We start from the raw sequence: 22,869 nt of genomic DNA, 5'->3' as shown, positions 1-22,869 counted from the left end.
GCATTTTAGCGTTTGAGCCACTTTTCAAAAGTTGCTAAAAGTTCTAAATACATTTTTAAACGTACCTAAATGTGTTGCTAGGTGCTGTTTGAAAAAAAGTTGCTAACTCTAGCAACAAAATTGCTAAATTGGCATCACTGGCTGAGAAGTAGGAGAGTGGTCTATTTAATAGAGTCTATCTCAGACTTACAAATATATATTTTTTTTATAGATTTGTATTATTGGATTTCATAAAACATTCACACAAACATTACAAGACAATAACCAATGATAACCTGGATTGTTGATGCTATGTAATGGCCAATGAGAGGCTTTGAAGCCATCGGCCGCCATATTGGCACTCCCCAGAAGGAGCAGTCCTCCATAGGAATGAAAGGAATACAACAGTATGTCAATAAAATTTGAAAATTGCATGTATTTAAGTATATGTTTTTTTTGTAGTGGGCAAAGTATCATTAGCACTCTCAAATGTGTTTTTCTTAAGAAATATGTTTTATATACATGAAATAAAATCATGTTACGTTAACTTAATATAGTATAAAAGTATGCATTAAGGTGTCTGTCGAACAGACTCGTCAAAAACGAGTGTAGACATTAAACAATGCATTTTTTATTTTTTTTTACAATGGAGGGGAGTACCAAAATTACTGTGCGGTGGCTTTAAAACAGCGCCCCCTTTCAGACATCGAGAGATATCATTGGCAATAAGCGAGATCCATAATTATTGGCACCCTTGAAAAAGATGAGCGAAAAAGACTAACACTCCTGCTTTCAATACTCTAGCACCCTCCCCTTGCAAGGATAATAACACAGCCTTTTTGTAAAATGTTTTATGAGATTGGAGAACACGTTGGGATGGATCTTAGACAATTCCTTCAGACATAGTCTTTCCAGATACTTGATATCTTTCGTCTGCTCTAATGGACTGACCTCTTCAACTCAAACCACAGGTTTTCAATGGGGTTCAAGATGTTGATTTGTCATGAACAGTGCTTGTGCCCATAGACATAGACATGGCGTTTGCGCACAGGGGGAGCGCGAGGTGTTCCCATTGGGGAAACCGAGTGAAATGACAATCAATTATTATTTAGGCTACCTTCCTATGCTTCTTTCTTATAATCTCCAAATAATGGCCTAACTTTGTTATACGTGGGTGTCGCAATTAGATCATTTAATTTGTTGTAATACATATCAATGACAAGAAGCCTATTGTTTAACAGATTTGCCTTAAATTGACATATACACTTCTAGCAATGCATTTATCAAAATTGGTAGGGATGTTGTTGTCTCTAAATGTGTGTTACTCAAACACACGAACGCATTGAGCAAACGTTGATCACGATAATATTTCCCATCGATATTGTACAAATAGCTTGAGTCATTTGCGGTCATGTCTCGATAATGTAAAAATAGATGGCAAAACTGCTTCTTAGGCTTTTACTTAGGATAGATGACTCCAGTGTCATGGACATACGATATTCTCATGGCTATAGATGAAACACTGCTACATAGAGAATGTAGTGGAAAAATACAAACGTTTATCCATATTTCAGCTAACAGGGTCTATAGTGGATCCATTACAAGGAATAAACAACTGGTATGGGTAAGGGAACGCCCAGGCACTGTTGAGAGATCCATTCACACCCATTCAGTTGGGTGGTTCACGGTGACGCGCGCTTGGGAACAGATTTTGTCACTCACGTCACTGTTTTCGGGTGATTGAGAGAGATGGCCACTGTTGTTTCTTAAATGTTCCTCGCTCTTTCCAACTATGATCTGAGTGCCTCGGTTTTTGGAGACTTATGTGCGTGTCAGATGGTGGTGGCAGGGCGGAGATGTTACACATGAGAAGCGGTAAATTCGAGGAAATACACGGATACGTCAATATGGCGACAGCTGCCGCCTCCCCTGCTCGTTTTGAATCCACGACAATTAAGGTATGGCAACTAGCCTCACCTTCTCTTTCAGATTATACCTGTAGCCTGTGCTTATTGTTCGTGATAAGACTACATACATGCATTTAAAAGCAAACCACTGAACTTGTCTAGACGGATGTATTAGCCATCAATCGATTCCTAACTTGTTTCACACCTTCATGTGTTTGGCTATGCGTTTCATGATGACAAAACTGCTGTATGTTGTGGGTTACCTGTGTCTCTGTTAGTAGTTTACCATTTGGTTTCTGTCTGCCGTTGGGCGTATGAGCCACAAATGGGTGTTTTCCCTGTTGTTTCACATTTCAGCACCATGGACAGCAGACGGGTTCAGAGAAAATTAGGCAACGCAGCAATACGTACTAATATGAACGGTTACTATTACTCATATGTCACATTTAATGTATTGATATAATAGCAGTATGTATTGATTTAATATATGTCTTGAGTACATACTTTTGTTGATAACAGCCTACATAAAGTCTCGAGGGATTCGTGTGTCTGTGAACAGATCTGACAAATTCCAGCTGTGATATCGATCACCTGCTGAGTATGATATTCCCGAAGCTTCTTTATCCCTATCACAGACAGACATCATCATATTAAAACAACCTTTTTAAATGTGGAGGTCGACATTAGAAACATTCTTTGGATAAATGCCGTCCACCCAGGACTACCTTTTGATTTTAAATGTCTTTGGAAATGTAATGTCCATTCAAAACCCTAACGTACCAGAATGTATAGCTACCGATGCATGCTAGAACTGGAGATACCATTGAATTCATCGTTAGAGTATAGAAATAATCAGTGTCTGCGGTGTTGTTTGACTCCAGGCAAAACAAGCCGCCAGAGACTGGTTTAGTTGTGGGCGTGGGTACTAGCATAGGGTCTAGCAAACCTCTCATAGGGCTCTTAGATGAGGTGCTGTCGACTAACTCACACATCAGAGCAGTGGATCCCCAAGCTGTCATTAGAACACAAGCAGATGTATTTATGAAGTTCCCTATGGGAAAAGCTAGCTAGGACACAGTGACACAGATATCGGCTAAAGTACAAAGAACCATAGGATATACAGTTGAATTCAGAAGTTTACATACACTTAGGTTGCACTCCACAAATGTTTTGTTAACAAACCATAGTTTTGGCAAGTCGGTTAGGACATCTACTTTGTGCATGACACAAGTAATATTTCCAACAATTGTTTACAGGCAGATTATTTCACATATAATTCACTGTATCACAATTCCAGTGTGTCAGAAGTTTACATACACTAAGTTGACTGTGCCTTTAAACAGCTTGGAAATTCCAGAAAATGATGTCATGGCTTTAGAAGCTTCTGATAGGCCAATTGACATCATTTGAGTCAATTGGAGGTGTACCTGTGGCTGTATTTCAAGGCCTACCTTCAAACTCAGTGCCTCTTTGCTTGACATCATGGGAAAATCAAAAGAAATCAGCAAAGACAGAAAGAATTTTTTTGTTAGTCCTCCACAGGTCTGGTTCATCCTTGGGAGCAATTTCCAAATGCCTGAAGATACCACATTCATCTGAACAAACAAGAGTACGCAAGTATAAACACCATGGGACCACGCAGTCGTCATACCGCTCAGGAAGGAGACGCGTTCTGTCTCTTAGAGATGAACGTACTTTGGTGCGAAAAGTGCAAATCAATCCCAGAACAACAGTAAAGGACCTTGTGAAGATGCTGGAGGAAATGGGTACAAAAGTAAGGAAGAGGCCACTGCTCCAAAACCGCCATAAAAAAGCCAGACTACGGTTTGCAACTGCACATGGGGACAAAGATCGTACTTTATGGGGAAATGTCCTCTGGTCTGATGAAACAAAAACAGAACTGTTTGGCCATAATGACCATCGTTATGTTTGGAGGAGAAAGGGGGAGGCTTGCAAGCCGAAGAGCACCATCCCAACCGTGAAGCACGGGGGTGGCAGCATCATGTTGTTGGGTGTGGGGGTGCTTTGCTGCAGGAGGGACTGGTGCACTTCACAAAATAGATGGCATTATAAGGCTGGAAAATTCTGTGGATTTATTGAAGCAACATCTCAAGACATCAGTCAGGAAGTTAAAGCTTGGTCGCAACTGGGTCTTCCAAATGGACATTGACCCCAAGCATACTTCCATTGTTGCTGTCAAATGGCTTAAGGACAACAAAGTCAAGGTATTGGAGTGGCCATCACAAAGCCCTGACCTCAATCCTATAGAAAATGTGTGGGCAGAACTGAAAAAGTGTGTGTTCTGGGCAAGGAGGCCTACAAACCTGACTCAGTTACACCAGCTCTGTCAGGAGGAATGGGCCAAAATTCACCCAAATTATTGTGGGAAACTTGTGGAAGGCTACCCGAAACATTTGACTCAAGTTAAGCCATTTAAAGGCAACGCTACCAAATACTAATTGAGTGTACGTAAACTTCTGACCCACTGGGAATGTGATGAAAGAAATAAAAGCTTAAATAAATAATTCTCTCTACTATTATTCTGACAATTCACATTCTTAAAATAAAGTGGTGATCCTAACTGACCTAAGACAGGGAATTTTTACTTGGATTAAATGTCAGGAATTGTGAAAAACTGAGTTTAAATGTATTTTGCTAAGGTGTATGTAAACTTCCGACTTCAACTGTATAAGGTCACTGTAATTCCCCATTTCTACGCCTATTCCATGTCATGAATTAGAACATAGGTGTTTTCTGGCACACTTTATTTAGATGGTCCATCTGTAGATGCTCAAACAGGGGTCATACTATCAACAAACTATCTGTTGATAAGCAACTGGTTGCTAAGGTTACGGTTAGGTTTAGAACATGAGTTATAGGGTAAGGGTTAGTGGTAGGATAAGGGTAACAGTTCAGTTTAGGGTTAGGATAAGGGTTAGGGTCAGTAAATGGTTAGTTGAATTGCTACTTATTTATTTATTTTTTTATTTCACCTTTATTTAACCAGGCAGGCAAGTTGAGAACAAGTTCTCATTTACAATTGCGACCTGGCCAAGATAAAGCAAAGCAGTTCGACACATACAACGACACAGAGTTACACATGGAGTAAAACAGACATACAGTCAATAGTACAGTATAAACAAGTCTATATACGATCTGAGCAAATGAGGTGAGATAAGGGAGGTAAAGGCAAAAAAAGGCCATGGTGGCAAAGTAAATACAATATAGCAAGTAAAACACTGGAATGGTAGATTTGCAATGGAAGAATGTGCAAAGTAGAAATACAAATAATGGGGTGCAAAGGAGCAAAATAAATAAATAAATTAAATACAGTAGGGAAAGAGGTAGTTGTTTGGGCTAAATTGTAGGTGGGCTATGTACAGGTGCAGTAATCTGTGAGCTGCTCTGACAGTTGGTGCTTAAAGCTAGTGAGGGAGATAAGTGTTTCCAGTTTCAGAGATTTTTGTAGTTCGTTCCAGTCATTGGCAGCAGAGAACTGGAAGGAGAGGCGGCCAAAGAAAGAATTGGTTTTGGGGGTGACTAGAGAGATATACCTGCTAGAGCGTGTGCTACAGGTGGGAGATGCTATGGTGACCAGCGAGCTGAGATAAGGGGGGACTTTACCTAGCAGGGTCTTGTAGATGACATGGAGCCAGTGGGTTTGGCGACGAGTATGAAGCGAGGGCCAGCCAACGAGAGCGTACAGGTCGCAATGGTGGGTAGTATATGGGGCTTTGGTGACAAAACGGATTGCACTGTGATAGACTGCATCCAATTTGTTGAGTAGGGTATTGGAGGCTATTTTGTAAATGACATTGCCAAAGTCGAGGATTGGTAGGATGGTCAGTTTTACAAGGTTATGTTTGGCAGCATGAGTGAAGGATGCTTTGTTGCGAAATAGGAAGCCAATTCTAGATTTAACTTTGGATTGGAGATATTTGATATGGGTCTGGAAGGAGAGTTTACAGTCTAACCAGACACCTAAGTATTTGTAGTTGTCCACGTATTCTAAGTCAGAGCCGTCCAGAGTAGTGATGTTGGACAGGCGGGTAGGTGCAGGTATCGATCGGTTGAAGAGCATGCATTTAGTTTTACTTGTATTTAAGAGCAATTGGAGGCCACGGAAGGAGAGTTGTATGGCATTGAAGCTTGCCTGGAGGGTTGTTAACACAGTGTCCAAAGAAGGGCCAGAAGTATACAGAATGGTGTCGTCTGCGTAGAGGTGGATCAGAGACTCACCAGCAGCAAGAGCGACCTCATTGATGTATACAGAGAAGAGAGTCGGTCCAAGAATTGAACCCTTTGGCACCCCCATAGAGACTACCAGAGGTCCGGACAGCAGACCCTCCGATTTGACACACTGAACTCTATCAGAGAAGTAGTTGGTGAACCAGGCGAGGCAATCATTTGAGAAACTAAGACTGTCGAGTCTGCCGATGAGGATGTGGTGATTGACAGAGTCGAAAGCCTTGGCCAGGTCAATGAATACGGCTGCACAGTAATGTTTCATATCGATGGCGGTTAAGATATCGTTTAGGACCTTGAGCGCCCTGAGGTGCACCCATGACCAGCTCTGAAACTCTGAGACTTATAGTCTGTAGAAACACTAATCAACTCTGAAAACAGCTACTACTTTGGTGTCAGTTGCTCAAACGGCAATCAGAAACCAAATGGTGCTAACCTGATGAATGCAAATGAGATCCCTCCTCGGCTGGCCTAGGAGCCCTGTGGAAGTGTATGCTGGGTGCTGTGTCACTGTTTTGTATGTGCCATTTGTCAGTAGTCAGACAATATAGGGTTGCCATTTCTCAAAAGTCAGACAATATTAGGGTTGCTAGGTGACACAACTGCAGCTCCTTCATTGTTTCAGAAATATTACATGGTAAAGACTGACAATGAAGGCTTTGTCAGTAGTGCCATTCTGTGACGAGGATCAAAGTGTTAAAGATGTGATGAGAGAGGAGCCGGTGGGGGAACACAGTCGTATTCCCTGGTTCCTGCTCCCAGACAGGGAGGCCCCCACTGCCCTCACTGGCCTCTGAATATGTGTTGTCTTCAAGGTACAGGCTTTGTTCTAATTGCCCACTTGGGTTTTAAGGGAGTGCTTGTTTGTATCTCTCCATTGGCCTCTGGAGGAAACAGGGTAGGCCTTTGGAGAGAGGGAGAGAAAGAGAAACAGGGGAGCGGAAGGTGTGTGTGGGCGTTGATTGATGTTGATGGAGAATTTGGCCATGGTGAGAGAGAAAATGAGTGGTTATTTCCATCACAGATGTATCCACAATGAGAGTGATCTATCCACAGCAGTTGGCTGTTTTTAAAAGAACCACAGTGGCAGTGACAACCCTGGGGACATATTGAAGGTCACCGACGTAGAATTACATTTAAGAATCTTAAAATAATCTCTGTGTAACGAGTGTCGTTGTTGGAAGAAGGCGAGGACCAAGGTGCAGCGTGGTACGTGTTCTGCATTTTATTAAATATAACTGAACACTAGATAACAAAGTAACAAAAGGCACAACCGACACAGCTCCGTCAGGTGCAACACACACTAAACAGAAAATAACTACCCACAACCCATAGTGGGAAAACAGGCTGCCTAAGTATGGTTCTCAATCAGAGACAACGACAGACAGCTGTCCCGGATTGAGAACCACCCGGCCAAAAACAAAGAAATACAAAAACATAGAAAAAAAGAACATAGAACGCCCACCCTAGTCACACTCTGGCCTAACCAAAATAGAGAATAAAAAGCCTCTCTATGGCCAGGGCGTGACACTCTGTGGTCACCTATATCTCTGTTTTAACTTGGTGACCGCTTCCCTTCTCAGCAGAAAAAGAGTGTGTATTGTTTCATATAAACAAAAGGGCTGAAACCAGGTCTCTGTGCATGAGGACGTACTGTTATATCTGAACATGGTGCTACAGTACAGTAAAATACAGTAGACATCATGGGAAATTAAGAATATATTGCCATTCATGCTGTTTCAGTTGTGTCCTCCCAATACGTATTTGACATTCGTCTTAGGGGGAGGGGGGAGTAATCTGTCTAAACATACAGTAGAGTACTGGGTGTATCCCTGGCCACTTGTCATGCACACCATGTGCTATAGGCTAAATGTTGTAGCTGTGCCTTCCTGATCTCCCTCCCTCCCACTCTCCCCAGCCCCCTGCCCTGGCGGAGCCCCAAGCGTTCCTGTGAAGGAGCACCATGACAAGATGGCACAGCTGCTTGTACCGCCCGGACCTGACAGCTTCTGCCACTTCTGTCCCGACTCGCTTGCCGCCATCGAAAGGCGCGTCGCCGAGGAGGAGACCGGGAGACCCCGCGTTGACCGCTGTAGCGACAGCGATGACAACGGGCCCAAGCCCAACAGCGACCTGGAGGCAGGGAAGTCCCTCCCCTTCATCTACGGTGACGTCCCCCAAGGCTTTGTCTCCACCCCTCTGGAGGACCTGGACCCCTTCTACTCCAATCAGAAGGTATGTCTGGAGTCTGGACACACCCACACCTAGCCTAAGTTCCAGATCTCTTTGTGCTGTCTAGCCAACTACTATTTCATGTCATATGGTACTCAGGCTAAACCCCACCCACAACCTTTAAGGTTTGGTCTATTTTTCAATCCCAAATTATTATGGTACATTCACAAGACATTGCAAGACTCATTGGCAATCACATTATCCCCTGCTGGCCAATAATGACACATAGGAGTTCACAGAATGTTCTGAATTTGAAGCAAAGCTAGCATACCGTGCTCCAAAGCGGCAACATGGTGTTGTGTCCTCATGCTGCCTTCATGTGCCATGTTGTGTAATTTATGTATTAACTGGTGCAATCAGTGATGCATCTTCAAATAATAACAAAAACAGACCAAATTACATTTGAGGCACTGTTTCTGAGCACTCAGTTCATACCATCACACTCCAGGGTCCTCCTCAGATGGTGCCACGGCTAACTAGCAGCCACACTCTAGGGTCCTCCTCAGATGGTGCCAAGGGTAACTAGCAGCCAACACACAGTTGACAGGAACTGAGCTGAACTGTGGCCCCAGCTGAGTTTTTGATGTAGTCATCCAGACACAGTGTACTGTAGAAGCCCCTTCTGTAGGGTGGTTGTTTACAGAGCCTACCTAACACTTTCACACTGCCATGATCAGACACACACACACCCACATAGACAGAAACACACAAACACACTTAGTGAGAAACACAAATACACACATACATGCATTACACTTGCATGGGTAAACGCACTCACCCCTCACACCCTACAAAAGTGTGTACACATACAAACACATAGAAAGTCACACTTGCACGGGTACATACACACACACGCCTCATGAGTCCATCTGAGAGAGAGAGAGAGAGAGAGGGGGACTGTCTGACTGCTCTCCTGTTCTCTGGGGTTTGAGCGTGCCAGACAGAAGGATCAACACCAACAGTAACAGGACCACAGGACAGCCTCAGTACACCATCAACAGCGGTGGACAATGTCCTGGCCTTGCCTTGGTGCTGTGGTGGTGTACACAGCTGGGATGGGTGTGTTTCACACTCACAGTCACTTCTTGTAGTCTTAGTTCCATAGTCAGTCGAGATGTTCTACTTATTATCTCATGTCATGTCTCTCTCTCTTTCTCTCTCTCCCTCTCTCTCACTCTTTCTCTCTCTCTCTCTCTCTCTCTCTCTCTCTGCCTCTCTCTCACTCTTTCTCTCTCTCTTTATCTCTCACTCTCTCTCTTTCACTCTCTCTCTCTCACTCTTTCCCTATCTCTCTCTCTCTCTCTCTCACACTCTTTCTCTCTCTCTCTCTCTCTCTCTCTCTCTCTCTCTCTCTCACTCTTTCTCTCTCTCTCTCTTTCACTCTCTCTCTCTGTCTCTCTGTCTCTCTCTCTTTCACTCTCTCTCTGTCTCTCTCTCTTTCACTCTCTCTCTCTGTCTCTCTCTCTCTCTGTCTCTCTCTCTTTCACTCTGTCTCTCTTTGCCTCTCTCTGTCTCTCTCTCTTTCACTCTCTCTCTTTCACTCTCTCTCTGTCTATCTTTGCCTCTCTCTGTCTCTCTCTCTTTCACTCTCTCTCTCTTTCACTCTCTCTCTGTCTCTGTCTCTCTGTCCCTCTCTCTGTCTCTCTCTGCCTCTCTCTGTCTCTCTCTCTTTCACTCTCTCTCTCTGTCTCTCTTTGCCTCTCTCTGTCTCTCTTTCTCTTTCACTCTCTCTCTCTGTCTCTCTCTCTCTGTCTCTCTCTCTTTCACTCTGTCTCTCTCTCTCTCTCTCTCTCTCTCTGTATTTCTCTCTTTCACTCTCTCTTTCAGACATTTATAGTGTTGAATCGCGACAAGGCAATATTCCGTTTCAACGCCACTCCTGCCTGTTACATCCTAAGCCCCTTCAATCCTCTACGGAGAATAGCAATTGCAGTTTTAGTACACTCATATCCTTTCACATCTATATCAAGGCTTGGATTGAAATAATTATGGCCAAGTTTGGTGTCATATGGAGCATGTACAGGTGTATGTGAGAGAAATGTGACTAAATTGTATGTTGGCTTTGAAAATATGTTATGGTAGAGGGTTCCCTGAGTGGTTTGTGACCATGTGACCTGACCAAGAAAAAACTCTGGGTCGATATTTCTAGGCTGTATAGGGCATAGAGTTTTCCTGGTAAATGCCTATGGTCACGGAACACTCTGGGCTTAGTCCTCCTTATTAGTTAGCCTTGATGTCACATTGCTTTACATGTGTCTCTGAACGTGTTGGGTTCTTTCCTTGACTTGTGTCTCTGTACGTTGTTCAGCATGTTAATCATGTTCACCATTTTGACCAACTGTGCTTTTATGACTCTGAGCAACCCCCCGGACTGGGCCAAGAATGTTGAGTAAGTAACTTATATTCTAGATTTAATTCCTGTCGGTTATTTATTATTGGCTGTTACCCTATTCAATTGACACCAGTTTTTATAGCTTCCTTGGTAAGACAAAGATACAATCCTGTTTCCAGTGTGAGAATGCGTATTTGCGTTTGGGCTCAAGTAATCTCAGGAAGTTTTACTGTGAGAAACCAAAAGAAACGAATTAGCATGACAATTCAAACATTGGCTATGCTCCAGTATCCACCACAGGAGGTTGGCGGCACCTTATTTGGGGAGGACGGCTGGTGGTAATGACTGGAGGAATAGGTGGAATGGTATCAAATACATCAAACACATAGTTTCAATGTGTTTGATGCCATTCCATTCGCTCCGCTCCAGCCATTATCATGAGCCGTCCTCCCCTCAGCAGCCTCCACTGATATCCACACTAGCGTAACACTTACAATTGTTATCTTGGTATCAAAATTGGAACAGAGCCGACACTGGCACAGGACAAATAGTGTTGTTTTGGTCCAGCCCCGGAAAACAGGCATAAGGTTTTGATTGAATAGGGCTGTTGTTGTTGACTTCCATAGCAACCATCATGATGCCTTTCTCTCTTGGTTTGATCAGGTACACGTTCACAGGGATTTACACATTCGAGTCTCTCATTAAAATCTTGGCGAGGGGGTTCTGTGTGGGGAAGTTCACCTTCCTCAGGGATCCATGGAACTGGTTGGACTTCATGGTAATCTCCATGGCGTAAGTAATACCACAGATGTCTGTATGACTTATATTTCCAGCTAGGGTCAATAGAATAGGATATTATGAGGCATTGATGCATTATTACCTAGAACTGTCTGTATTCCTCCTAACCAGCGTAGATTAAAATAAATATCATTAATATAACACTTCACTACAAAACTGCAACTCATGTCACTAATCCAAATATCAATATACACTGACTATACCAAACATGAGGAACACCTTCAGTTGCTCCCCCCCCCACCCCCACCCCCACCCACGCTCAAAATGCTGGCCCATGTTGAGCGTGGAAAACCCAGCAACATTGCAGTTCTTGACACAAACCGGTGTGCCTGGCACCTACTACCATACCCCGTTCAAAGGCACTTATTTTGGCTCGCCCATTCACCGTCTGAATGGCACACATACCCAATCCATGTCTCAATTGTCTCGAAGCTTAAACATCTTTCTCTAACCTGTCTCCTCCCCTTCATCTACACTGACTGAAGTGGATTTAACAAGTGACATCAATAAGGGATCCTAACTTTTCACCTGGAATCACCTGTTCAATCTATGTCATGGAGAGAGCAGGTGTCCTTAATGTTTGTACAGTCAGTGTATATTCTACTTCTGCCATGTAACTGGAAGGACTGGTTTTAAAGTGTGGACACAGAGGTCTGTCAGGACACAGAGGTCTGTCAGGTCTGTCAGGACACAGAGGTTAGAGCAGTGTCACCACACTCAACGCTCTAGACCGGTGGCATTCCAACTTTTTCAGCGGGGACCCCATTTTTTTTTGCCAGAATTTCTGGGGACCCTGTTTATTTTGTTCTCGCGACCCCACCCCTAATCTAATGGCGCAACCTTAGTTTGTTACGTTTCTATTGTTACTTTAACAAAGGGCCATCAATTCATTACATTTTAATCTCTCTTCAAAATGAAAAGAATCCATTAACTACATTTACTCAATAAAATTGTATTTTTCAAATGATCTTTCTCGAAACGTATGTATGATATCTAATGTACTCCTATGTTTATGGTGTAGTGCATTTGATCGAATGAATTCTACTGTGAAAGTGTGTACTTGGTGTATTCATGTGCGCGTATGTGTGTACCTGCGTCTGTACGTGTGTGTGTGTGTGTGCATTTGCAAGTATGTCAGTGTACAATGCAGATTTTTAACTGTGCATTTAATCCTGCAGGTATGTAACAGAGTTTGTAAACCTAGGCAATGTTTCAGCTCTGCGCACTTTCAGAGTATTGCGAGCTTTGAAAACTATCTCGGTAATCCCAGGTAAGAACCTGTGTCTGCTCTCTCACCCGTCAGCCAAGATGTCTTTTGTTTGTGATGTTTGTCGACCCCCCCCCCCCCCCCAACCCCTTGTGTTGTCATGGTGTCTGTCCTGTCCGTTTGTGTGACTTCCCCCTTCCTTCCCTCGCTCCTCCTCCCTCCCCCAAACCTCCCCCTGCTGCCTTCCCTTACAGATATGTGACAGAGTTTGTGGACCTGGGTAATGTCTCGGCCCTCAGAACCTTCAGGGTTCTCCGAGCGCTCAAAACTATATCAGTCATCCCAGGTGAGAGAGCCCAGGTCAGAGGTTAAAGGTTAAATGCTTAAATGCTAGCAACAAGGCTATAAGCTAACGGCTAATGGCTAATTCGCTCCATCCGAGATACAGTAACTGCTCATCTCACGTTAGCTTAGCGTAGCGTTGTTGCCTCTGTCACGCTGCCTTTCCACAGGCCAGTAAAAGCAGGAATCTGGGCCCACTCCATCGAGATGGAAAAGATTCCATGCTTTTAGACACATGACATTACTTTCACTTTCTTCCTGTAATTCTCTTTCTTTGCTATCTTGCCCTTTGGGGAAATTAGGTAGGATATTTATGATTTGTTTGCTTTTTTATGCATGAGACATTGCAAAAATTCCAATTTGTGTGGTGAGCATTTGTGTCTAGGGTTCCCCCTCTGTCCTTGTTCTAAGTTGCATGTATGTCTTGTTCACTGTGTATGGTGGTTGTTGAATAGGGTTGTACTAGAGTGATGCTAGGCATTGCCATGACACACACTCTCACAAAGTTGTCATCTCTCGGTTTCATGGACCAACCAATCACATCATTGACCACCTGATTAGTGGGGGTCGCTAAGCTCAACCTACATCAGCCCGCTTTCAAATCAAATCGAATCAAATCGAATTTTATTTGTCACATGTGCCGAATACAACAGGTAGACCTTACAGTGAAATGCTTACTTACAAGACCCTAACCAACAATGCAGTTTTAAGAAAAATACCAAATAATTAAAGAGCAGCAGAAAAATAACAATAGCGATGCTATATACAGGGGGTTCCGGTACAGAGTCAATGTGCGGGGCACCGGTTAGTCGAGGTAATTGAGGTAATATACATATGGGCAGAGTTATTAAAGTGACTATGCATAGAAAATAACAGAGAGTAGCAGCAGTGTAAAAGAGGGGGGGGGGGGGCAATGCAAATATTCTGGGTAGCCATTTGACTAGATGTTTAGGAGTCTTATGACTTGAGGGTAGAAGCTGTTTAGAAGCCTCTTGGACCTAGACTTGGCACTCTGGTACCGCTTGCCGTGCTGTAGCAGAGAGAACAGTCTATGACTAGGGTGGCTGGAGTATTTGACAATTTTTAGGTCCTTCCTCTGATACTGCCTGGTATAGAGGTCCTGGATGGCAGGAAGCTTGGCCCCAGTGATGTACTGGGCCATGTGCACTACCCTCTGTAGTGCCTTGCAGTCGGAGGCCGAGCAGTTGCCGTACCAGGCAGTGATGCAACCCATCACGATGCTCTTGATGGTGCAGCTGTAGAACCTTTTGAAGATCTGAGAACCCATGCCAAATTTTTTCAGTGTATCAAGGGGGAATAGGTTTTGTCGTGCCCTCTTCACAACTGTCTTGGTGTGCTTTGACCTTGTTAGTTTGTTGGTGATGTGTTTGTGCTCGGCCCTCCTTTTCCTGTAGTCCACAATCAACTCCTTTGTCTTGATCATGTTGAGGGAGAGGTTGTTGTCCTGGCACCACACGGCCAGGTCTCTGACCTCTTCCCAATAGGCTGTCTCGTCATTGTCAGCAATCAGGCCTACCACTGTTGTGTCATCTGCAAACTTATTGATGGTGTTGGAGTCATGCCTGGCCGTGCAGTCATGAGTGAACAGAGAGTACAGGAGGGGACTGAGCACCCACCCCTGAGGGGCCATTGTGTTGAGGATCAGCGTGGCGGATGTGTTGTTACCTACCCTTACCACCTGGGGACGGCCTGTCAGGAAGTCCAGGATCCAGTTGCAGAGGGAGGTGTTTAGTCCCAGGGTCCTTAGCTTAGAGATGAGCTTCTAGGGCACTATGGTGTTAAACGCTGAGCTGTAGTCAATGAATAGCATTCTCACATAGGTGTTCCTTTTGTCCAGGTGTGAAAGGGTGGTTGGGGTGGTATGCAAATTGGAGTGGGTCTGGGGTTTCTGGGATAATGGTGTTGATGTGAGCCATGACCAGCCTTTCAAAGCACTTCATGGCTACAGACATGAGTGCTACGGGTCGGTAGTCATTTAGGCAAGTTACCTTAGTGTTCTTGGGCACAGGGACTGTGGTGGTCTGCTTGAAACATGTCGTTATTACAGACTTTGGATAGGGAGAGTTTGAAAATGACAGTGAAGACACTTGCCAGTTGATCAGAGCATGCTCGGAGTACACATCCTGGTAATCCGTCTGGCCCTGCGGCCTTGTGATTGTTGACCTGATTAAAGGTCTTACATCGGTTGCGGAGAGCGTGATCACAGAGTCGTCCGGAACAGCTGATGCGCTCATGCATGTTTCAGTGTTACTTGCCTCGAAGCGAGCATAGAAGTAATTTAGCTTGTCTGGTAGGCTCGTGTCACTGGACAGCTCTCGGCTGGGCTTCCCTTTGTAGTCTGTAATAGTTTGCAAGCCCTGCCACATCCGACGAGCGTCGTAGCCAGAGTATCATGATTAGATCTTAGTCCTGTATTGACACTTTGCTTGTTTGATGGTTTCTTTGGAGGGCATAGCGGGATTTCTTATAAGCTTCCGGGTTAGAGTCCCACTTCTTGTAAGCGGCAGCTGTAGCCTTTAGCTCAGTGCGGATGTTGCCTGTAATACATGGCTTCTGGTTGGGGTATGTACGTACGGTCACTGAGGGAACGACATAATCGATGCACTTATTGATGAAGCCAGTGACTGATGTGGTGTACTCCTCAATGCCATCGGAAGAATCCCAGAACATATTCCAATCTGTGCTAGAAAAACAGTCCTGTAGCTTAGCATCTGCTTAGCATCACTAAAACCCCAACACACTTGGTCCCTATCAAAATGAATGATCGCAATTTGTCCATTACGTCATTATTACATTGCTGTTCAGATCACTAAGTAATGATATGAATATGATACGATATCTGTAGTGATATGAGTCTATTCAGAAAGAGAATTTGATTATCAACAAACAGACTTTCTGTGTAGACAGTTTGCTAGGGGTTAATCTAAGTGTGTTATGAACTGGGTAAACACCAACAACACCATCTCTGGAGAGATCCATGAGAAAAAAGGATCAGCCTATACCTCAACTGGCTCCTGTATGAATGCCATACAGAAACTGGACATATGGATCTCCTATGCTGCTTGCTAGCTATCATTGGGGGCTGAAGCATTCCTATATACCTTAGCATTTCTATACTATATTTCTATACTGTATTATGTATATGTTCTATTAACCAGTTGGAGCTGTTAACCAGGACTGTGCGTCGTCCCTCCCTTGCAGGACTAAAGACCATCGTGGGTGCTCTGATCCAGTCGGTCAAGAAGCTCTCCGACGTCATGATCCTCACCGTTTTCTGTCTCAGCGTCTTCGCCCTGATTGGCCTGCAGCTCTTCATGGGAAACCTGAGGCAGAAGTGTATCCGCAACCTCGTCAATGACACGATCCCCGACAACCACCTGAACAGAACTCTGGGAACTCCAAACATAAATGGAACGGATTTCAATGGCACTGATTTCAACGTCACTCGCTCCGTAAACTGGACTGAGTACATCAACGATGAGAGTAAGCTAAGTGCTTGTTTTGTCTGCAGGGGCACTGGGGTAATGAGGGTCAAGTTCTCTACCTCTAGACAGTATCTGAGTCACACTACTCAGACAGACTTCCTATTCCGTGAAATAAAACCAGACAGCCCATGCCCTGCCCACTTTCTGTGAAGCAGCGTGATAAAGAGTGACAGTGATTGGTGGGGAATTGTGGCAAATGTGGTGGATAATCGCCCACAACAACCCCCTCCACCCCCCATCCCCTCCTACACCCTGTCTGTGTGTGAGAAAACAGGCACATTATGAGAGAAAGAGAGAGAGAGGAGGCTGTCACTGGCCGCTGGTTGGGTGCGGCAGACGGGCAGGCAGGTGGGCACACAGACCAGAGCAGCAACACATGACACTGATGTCATGGGGAGAGAGGGGACAAGGTGGAAACAGAGGAGGAGATACATGAAGAAGAGAGAAAGGGTAGAGTGAAAAGGGTCTAAGATAAAGAGGAAATGGATTTACAAAGAGAGAGAGCGAGAGTAGGAGAGAGAAGATAGAGAAAACAGGGGGAAATGACGATGGAACTGATGCAATGTCATGCAAATAAATCTATTTGAGTGAGAGATGGAAAGATGGAGAGAGTAATGGAGGATGTGAGTCACAGAGGTCTGGGAGGGAGGTGTAGCAGTTAGCTGGGTGAGAGTTCCAGTAAGCCTCTCCATCTCTCTGCAGCCAGCAGTTTTTAGTAATCAAGGCCAGAGGGTCACAGGTCAAACTCTCCTACACTGTTGGTACACTGCCAAACAGACAGTATATGTCTCATTGACCTCCAGTCTCAGGGGATACATTGGTTTGATTAATTGATATCCTTGTATAATTTAATGTTTACTCCTTTCGTCCTTTGTTTTTGTGAATTATCTATTGACAACAATCTATCATTCACCCACAGTAGTGGGTATGAAGTGGTCCTCCTCGGTCCCCATAGTGTTCCAGTCATGGTCATGATGAGATATTATTGGAGTTATTACCTCTGCACGATATATAAATATACAGTTGAAGTCAGAAGTTTACATACACCTTAGCCAAATACATTTAAACTCAGTTTTTAACAATTCCTGACATGTAATCCTAGTAAAAATTCCCTGTCTTAGGTCAGTTAGGGTCACCACTTTATTTTAAGAATGTGAAATGTCAGAATAATAGTGGAGAGGGTGATTTATTTCAGCTTTAATTTCTTTCATCACATTCCCAGTGGGTCAGAAGTTTACACTCTATTAGTATTTGAAAGCATTGCCTTTAACTGGTTTAACTTGGGTCAAATGTTTCGGGTGTGTCACGTTCGTCGTAACGAGGAGACCAAGGCGCAGCGTGAGATGAATACATTCTTCTTTATTTAAACGAAGAACACTAAACAAACGTGCCGCTATGAACACCAGTGCTGACATGCAACTACATAGACAATAACCCACAAAACCAAACTGGAAAATGGCAACCTAAATAGGATCCCCAATCAGAGACAACGATAAACAGCTGCATCTGATTGGGAACCAATTCAGGCTACCATAGACCTACATATATCTAGACATACAAAAAAAAACATAGATATACTAAAACCCTAGACAGGACAAAAACACCTAGACAATACAAAAACTAAACCAACCACCCTTGTCACACCCTGACCTAACCAAAATATTAAAGAAAACAAAGATCAGGGCGTGACAGGGTAGCCTTCCACAAGCTTCCCACAATAAGTTGGGTGAATTTTGGCCCATTCCTCCTGACAGAGCTGGTGTAACTGAGTCAGTTTTGTAGGTCTGCTTGCTCACACACGCTTTTTCAGTTCTGCCCACAAATCGTCTATAGGATTGAGGTCAGGGCTTTGTGATGGCCACTTCAATACATTGACTTTGTTGTCCTTAAGCCATTTTGCCACAACTTTGGAAGCATGCATGGGGTCATTGTCCATTTGGAAGACCCATTTGCAACCAATCTTTAACTTCCTGACTGATGTCTTGAGATGTTGCTTCAATATATCCACATAATTTGCCTTCCTCATGAGGCCATCTATTTTGTGAAGTGCACCAGTCCCTCCTGCAGCAAAGCACCACCACAACATAATGCTGCCACCCCCGTGCTTCATGGTTGGGATGGTGTTCTTCGGCTTGCAAGCCTACCCCTTTTTCCTCCAACCATAACAATGGTCATTATGGCCAAACAGTTCTATTTTTGTTTCATCAGACCAGAGGACATTTCTCCAAAAAGTACGATCTTTGTCCCCATGTGCAGTTGTAAACCGTAGTCTGGCTTTTTTATGGCAGTTTCGGAGCAGTGGCTTCTTCCTTGCTGAGTGGCCTTTCAGGTTATGTCAATATAGGACTCGTTTTACTGTGGATATATACACTTGTACATGTTTCCTCCAGCATCTTCACAAGGTCCTTTGCTGTTGTTCTGAGATTGATTTGCTCTTTTCGCACCGAAGTACGTTCATTTCTAGGAGACAGAACACGTCTCCTTCCTGAGCGGTATGACGGCTGCGTGGTCCCATGGTGTTTATACTTGTGTACTATTGTTTGTACAGATGAACGTGGTTCCTTAAGGCATTTGGAAATTTCTTCCAAGGATGATAGGCTAATGATGTAAATTAGTCTATCATAAGCCTCTAAAGCCATGACATGATTTTCTGGAATTTTCCAAGCTGTTTAAAGGCAAAGTCAACTTAGTGTATGTAAACTTCCGACTTCAACTGTATAAACACACACACATTGAGTGTATAAAACATGAAGGATATCTGCTCTTTCCATGTCATAGACTGACTAGGTGAATCCAGGTGAAAGCTAAAGCCCTTATTCATGTCACATCAATCAGTTTAGATGAAGGGGAGGAGACATGTTTAAGCCTTGAGACATTTGAGACATAGCTTGTGTATGTGTGCTATTCAGACGGTTAATGGGAAAGACAACATATGTAAGTGCCGTTGAACTTGTCGAGTCCCTGCCCCGACAAGTTGAGGCTGTTCTGAGGACAAAAGGGGGTTGCAACTCAATATTAAAAGCAACGTGACAATTTCTACAATTTTACTGAATTAGGCCCTAATCTATGGATTCCACATGATTGGGCAGGGGCGCAGCCATGGGAGGGCCGTAGGCCCACCCACTTGGGAGCCAGGCCCAACCAATCACAATGAGTTTTTCCCCACAAAAAGGTTTTATTACGGACAGAAATACTCCTCAGTTTCATCAGCTGTCTGAGAGGCTGGTCTCAGACGATCCCGCAGGTGAAGAAGTTTACACGGGGTCTGCGGTTGTGAGGCCGGTTGGGCATACTGCCAAATTCTCTAAAATGACGTTGAAGGCGGCTTATGGTAGAGAAATTAACATTAAATTCTCTGGCAACAGCTCTGATAGACATTCCTGTAGTCAGCATGCCAATTGCACACTCCCTCAAAACTTGATACATCTGTGGCGTTGTGTGACACAAGTGCACATTTTAGAGTGGCCTTTTATTGTCCCCAGCACAAGGTGCACCTGTGTATTGATCATGCTGTTTAATCAGCTTCTTGATATGTCACACCTGTCAGGTGGATGGATTATCTTGGCAAAGGAGAAATACTCACTAACAGGGATGTAATAAATGTGTGCACAAAATTTTAGAGAAATAAGGTTTTTGTGCATATGGAACATTTCTGGGATATTTTATTTCAGCTCATGAAACATAGGACATGTTGCGTTTATATATTTGTTCAGTGAATATTACGGACACCATTCAAATGTTGAGTTGCATCCCCCTTTTGTCATATATAATGATAATAACAATTAATATAATCAAGTGATTTTGTTTACTTCACTCAAAGCTGAGCCACAGCAGATTGTTTGCTTAATTCGTTAATCAGAATATTGTACTGTTTGAAAACCCATTAACATTATTTGCTCAATTTCAAACCTTCTAATCCAGTTTCAAGCCACCCTCCTCTCTTTCCTCCTTGCCTGCCTCCCTCCTCTCTTTCCTCCCTGCCTGCCTCCCTCCACTCTCTCCTCCCTGCCTGCCTCCCTCCTCTCTCTCCTCCCTGCCTCCCTCCTCTCTCTCCTCCCTCCCTGCCTGCCTCCCTCCTCTCTCTCCTCCCTGCCTCCCTCCTCTCTCTCCTCCCTCCCTGCCTCCCTCCTCTCTCTCCTCCCTGCCTCCCTCCTCTCTCTCCTCCCTGCCTCCCTCCTCTCTCTCCTCCCTCCCTGCCTCCCTCCTCTCTCTCCTCCCTCCCTGCCTGCCTCCCTCCTCTCTCTCCTCCCTGCCTCCCTCCTCTCTCTCCTCCCTCCCTGCCTCCCTCCTCTCTTTCCTCCCTCCCTGCCTCCCTCCTCTCTCTCCTCCCTCCCTGCCTCCCTCCTCTATTTCCTCCCTCCCTGCCTCCCTCCTCTCTTTCCTCCCTGCCTGCCTCCCTCCTCTCTTTCCTCCCTGCCTGCCTCCCTACTTTCCTCGAGCGCTCCTCAACATATTGACTGATTGTTCCTCTCTCTGTTCCTCCTTGTAGGTAATTACTATTACCTCCTCAACCGCAGGGACGCCCTCCTCTGTGGGAATGGCAGTGGAGCCGGGTGAGACTTGACAGCATCCTTTATTTACATAGCCAATGACATTCACCAACCCAGCCTCAACACGCATACGGAGTTACTGAGCACGATTACATGCCACAATAAATATGTTTCTTGACAGAGGAATATAATAGTTTGATTAAAACCTTTAACGTGCTCTGAGCGATTTACCTAATAATCATGTTTAAACGGACACATTGGAAAATCAGCAGATAAACGCTTTTACAACATGTTGTTTTTGCAAAGACTATTTGATTCTGATTTTGGACACATGAAGTTTGTTTGTGAAAAACATTTGTAAGATGCATACTTTCAGTATGTACGTGCTGGTACATACAAAGACCAGACTCACAGCTGGAACGCCAATGAGGTTGTTTACATGGCCTAATAATTAGAAAGACTGCTCGGAAAACCAGGTGCTTTGATTGACTTTGACCTGACGCCGGTTAAGATCAGCAGAGTAAGGTGTTTACTCGGCCTTCTGCCTTAATCAGTTTAATATCGAGTTATTAGTGTGCATGTAAGCGCACTCACTCGTTTCCTTAACACTTAGGCATTGACGACATGCTAACTAGAATAGAGAACATGGCGCGAATAAAAGAGAGTGAAGAGGACTATACTATTTCAGCAGAATTGATTCATTTGATGCTGTCAAGTATAAAAACAGGTGCTATAAAAACAGGTGCTACTTACAGTGGATAGTGTTAATGTAGTCAGGCTGATCCTAGAAAATGAAATCACACTCAGTGTAAGTGCAGTTAAGTCAATCTAATGAAAACCAATGCTGCTCAGTGGACACCGTAAGTATCCACTGTATCGCTCTGTACTGTACAAGTGGCTTGTGGTTGTGGTTTAGTGACCACCACATGGTTGCTGACCTGTTGTGAATGGGGGTCTTCACCACAGGCTCTGCCCAGAGGGATTCACGTGCATTAAGGCGGGCAGGAACCCAGACTACGACTACACAAGCTTCGACTCGTTTGGCTGGGCCTTCCTGTCCCTGTTCAGACTCATGACACAGGACTTCTGGGAAAACCTCTACCAACAGGTGGGCCAAAGCTATTGGTTAGAAACAAAATGTCCGCTCACTGTTTGCTGATCTGATATACTTGATCCCCTTTTAGTGCTTTAATCATTTACCAGGAATACTGGTAAAGAAAATAAAATGCACATAATGAAAACAATTCTCTATCTCCCTCCCCTCCCTCTATCCTTCTCTCCCTCCCCTCCCTCTATCCTTCTCTTCCTCCCCTCCCTCTATCCTTCTCTCCCTCCCCTCCCTCTATCCTTCTCTCCCTCCCCTCCCTCTATCCTTCTCTCCCTCCCCTCCCTCTATCCTTCTCTCCCTCCCCTCCCTCTATCCTTCTCTCCCTCCCCTCCCTCTATCCTTCTCTCCCTCTATCCTTCTCTCCCTCCCCTCCCTCTATCCTTCTCTCCCTCCCCTCCCTCTATCCTTCTCTCCCTCCCCTCCCTCTATCCTTCTCTCCCTCCCCTCCCTCTATCCTTCTCTCCCTCCCCTCCCTCTATCCTTCTCTTCCTCCCCTCCCTCTATCCTTCTCTCCCTCTATCCTTCTCTCCCTCTATCCTTCTCTCCCTCCACTCCCTCTATCCTTCTCTCCCTCTATCCTTCTCTCCCTCTATCCTTCTCTCCCTCTATCCTTCTCTCCCTCTATCCTTCTCTCCCTCTATCCTTCTCTCCCTCTATCCTTCTCTTCCTCCCCTCCCTCTATCCTTCTCTCCCTCTATCCTTCTCTTCCTCCCCTCCCTCTAT

The 22,869-nt window shown here is 44.5% G+C and overlaps 1 protein-coding gene across 4 annotated transcripts in view; it reads left to right on the top strand.

The window, feature by feature from the left end:
* The first annotated feature begins 1,492 nt into the window (after nucleotides 1-1,492).
* Nucleotides 1,493-22,869, top strand: part of scn1lab (sodium channel, voltage-gated, type I like, alpha b) — a 46,407-nt gene continuing 25,030 nt past the window's right edge. For 2 of the 4 annotated variants that reach the window (XM_036982843.2, XM_090240316.1), the window contains exons 1-9: nucleotides 1,493-1,937; nucleotides 8,050-8,366; nucleotides 10,191-10,309; nucleotides 10,663-10,752; nucleotides 11,359-11,487; nucleotides 12,955-13,046; nucleotides 16,265-16,546; nucleotides 21,038-21,101; nucleotides 22,005-22,146. In XM_036982843.2, coding sequence (XP_036838738.2) covers nucleotides 8,103-8,366; nucleotides 10,191-10,309; nucleotides 10,663-10,752; nucleotides 11,359-11,487; nucleotides 12,955-13,046; nucleotides 16,265-16,546; nucleotides 21,038-21,101; nucleotides 22,005-22,146 — 1,182 coding nt within the window. In that variant the 5' untranslated portion in view covers nucleotides 1,493-1,937; nucleotides 8,050-8,102. Of the gene's footprint in view, nucleotides 1,938-8,049; nucleotides 8,367-10,190; nucleotides 10,310-10,662; nucleotides 10,753-11,358; nucleotides 11,488-12,671; nucleotides 12,764-12,954; nucleotides 13,047-16,264; nucleotides 16,547-21,037; nucleotides 21,102-22,004; nucleotides 22,147-22,869 lie in introns of all 4 variants that reach the window. The other 2 variants (XM_090240315.1, XM_090240317.1) reach the window with 1 other exon arrangement.

This window comes from Oncorhynchus mykiss, chromosome 7 (genome assembly GCF_057628025.1).
Source record: "Oncorhynchus mykiss isolate SJ-2025 chromosome 7, ASM5762802v1, whole genome shotgun sequence".
In the NCBI taxonomy this organism is placed as follows: Eukaryota; Metazoa; Chordata; class Actinopteri; order Salmoniformes; family Salmonidae; genus Oncorhynchus; species Oncorhynchus mykiss.
The sequence above is the reverse complement of the archived record's forward strand: the minus strand, read 5'-3'. Positions and strand labels throughout refer to the sequence as shown.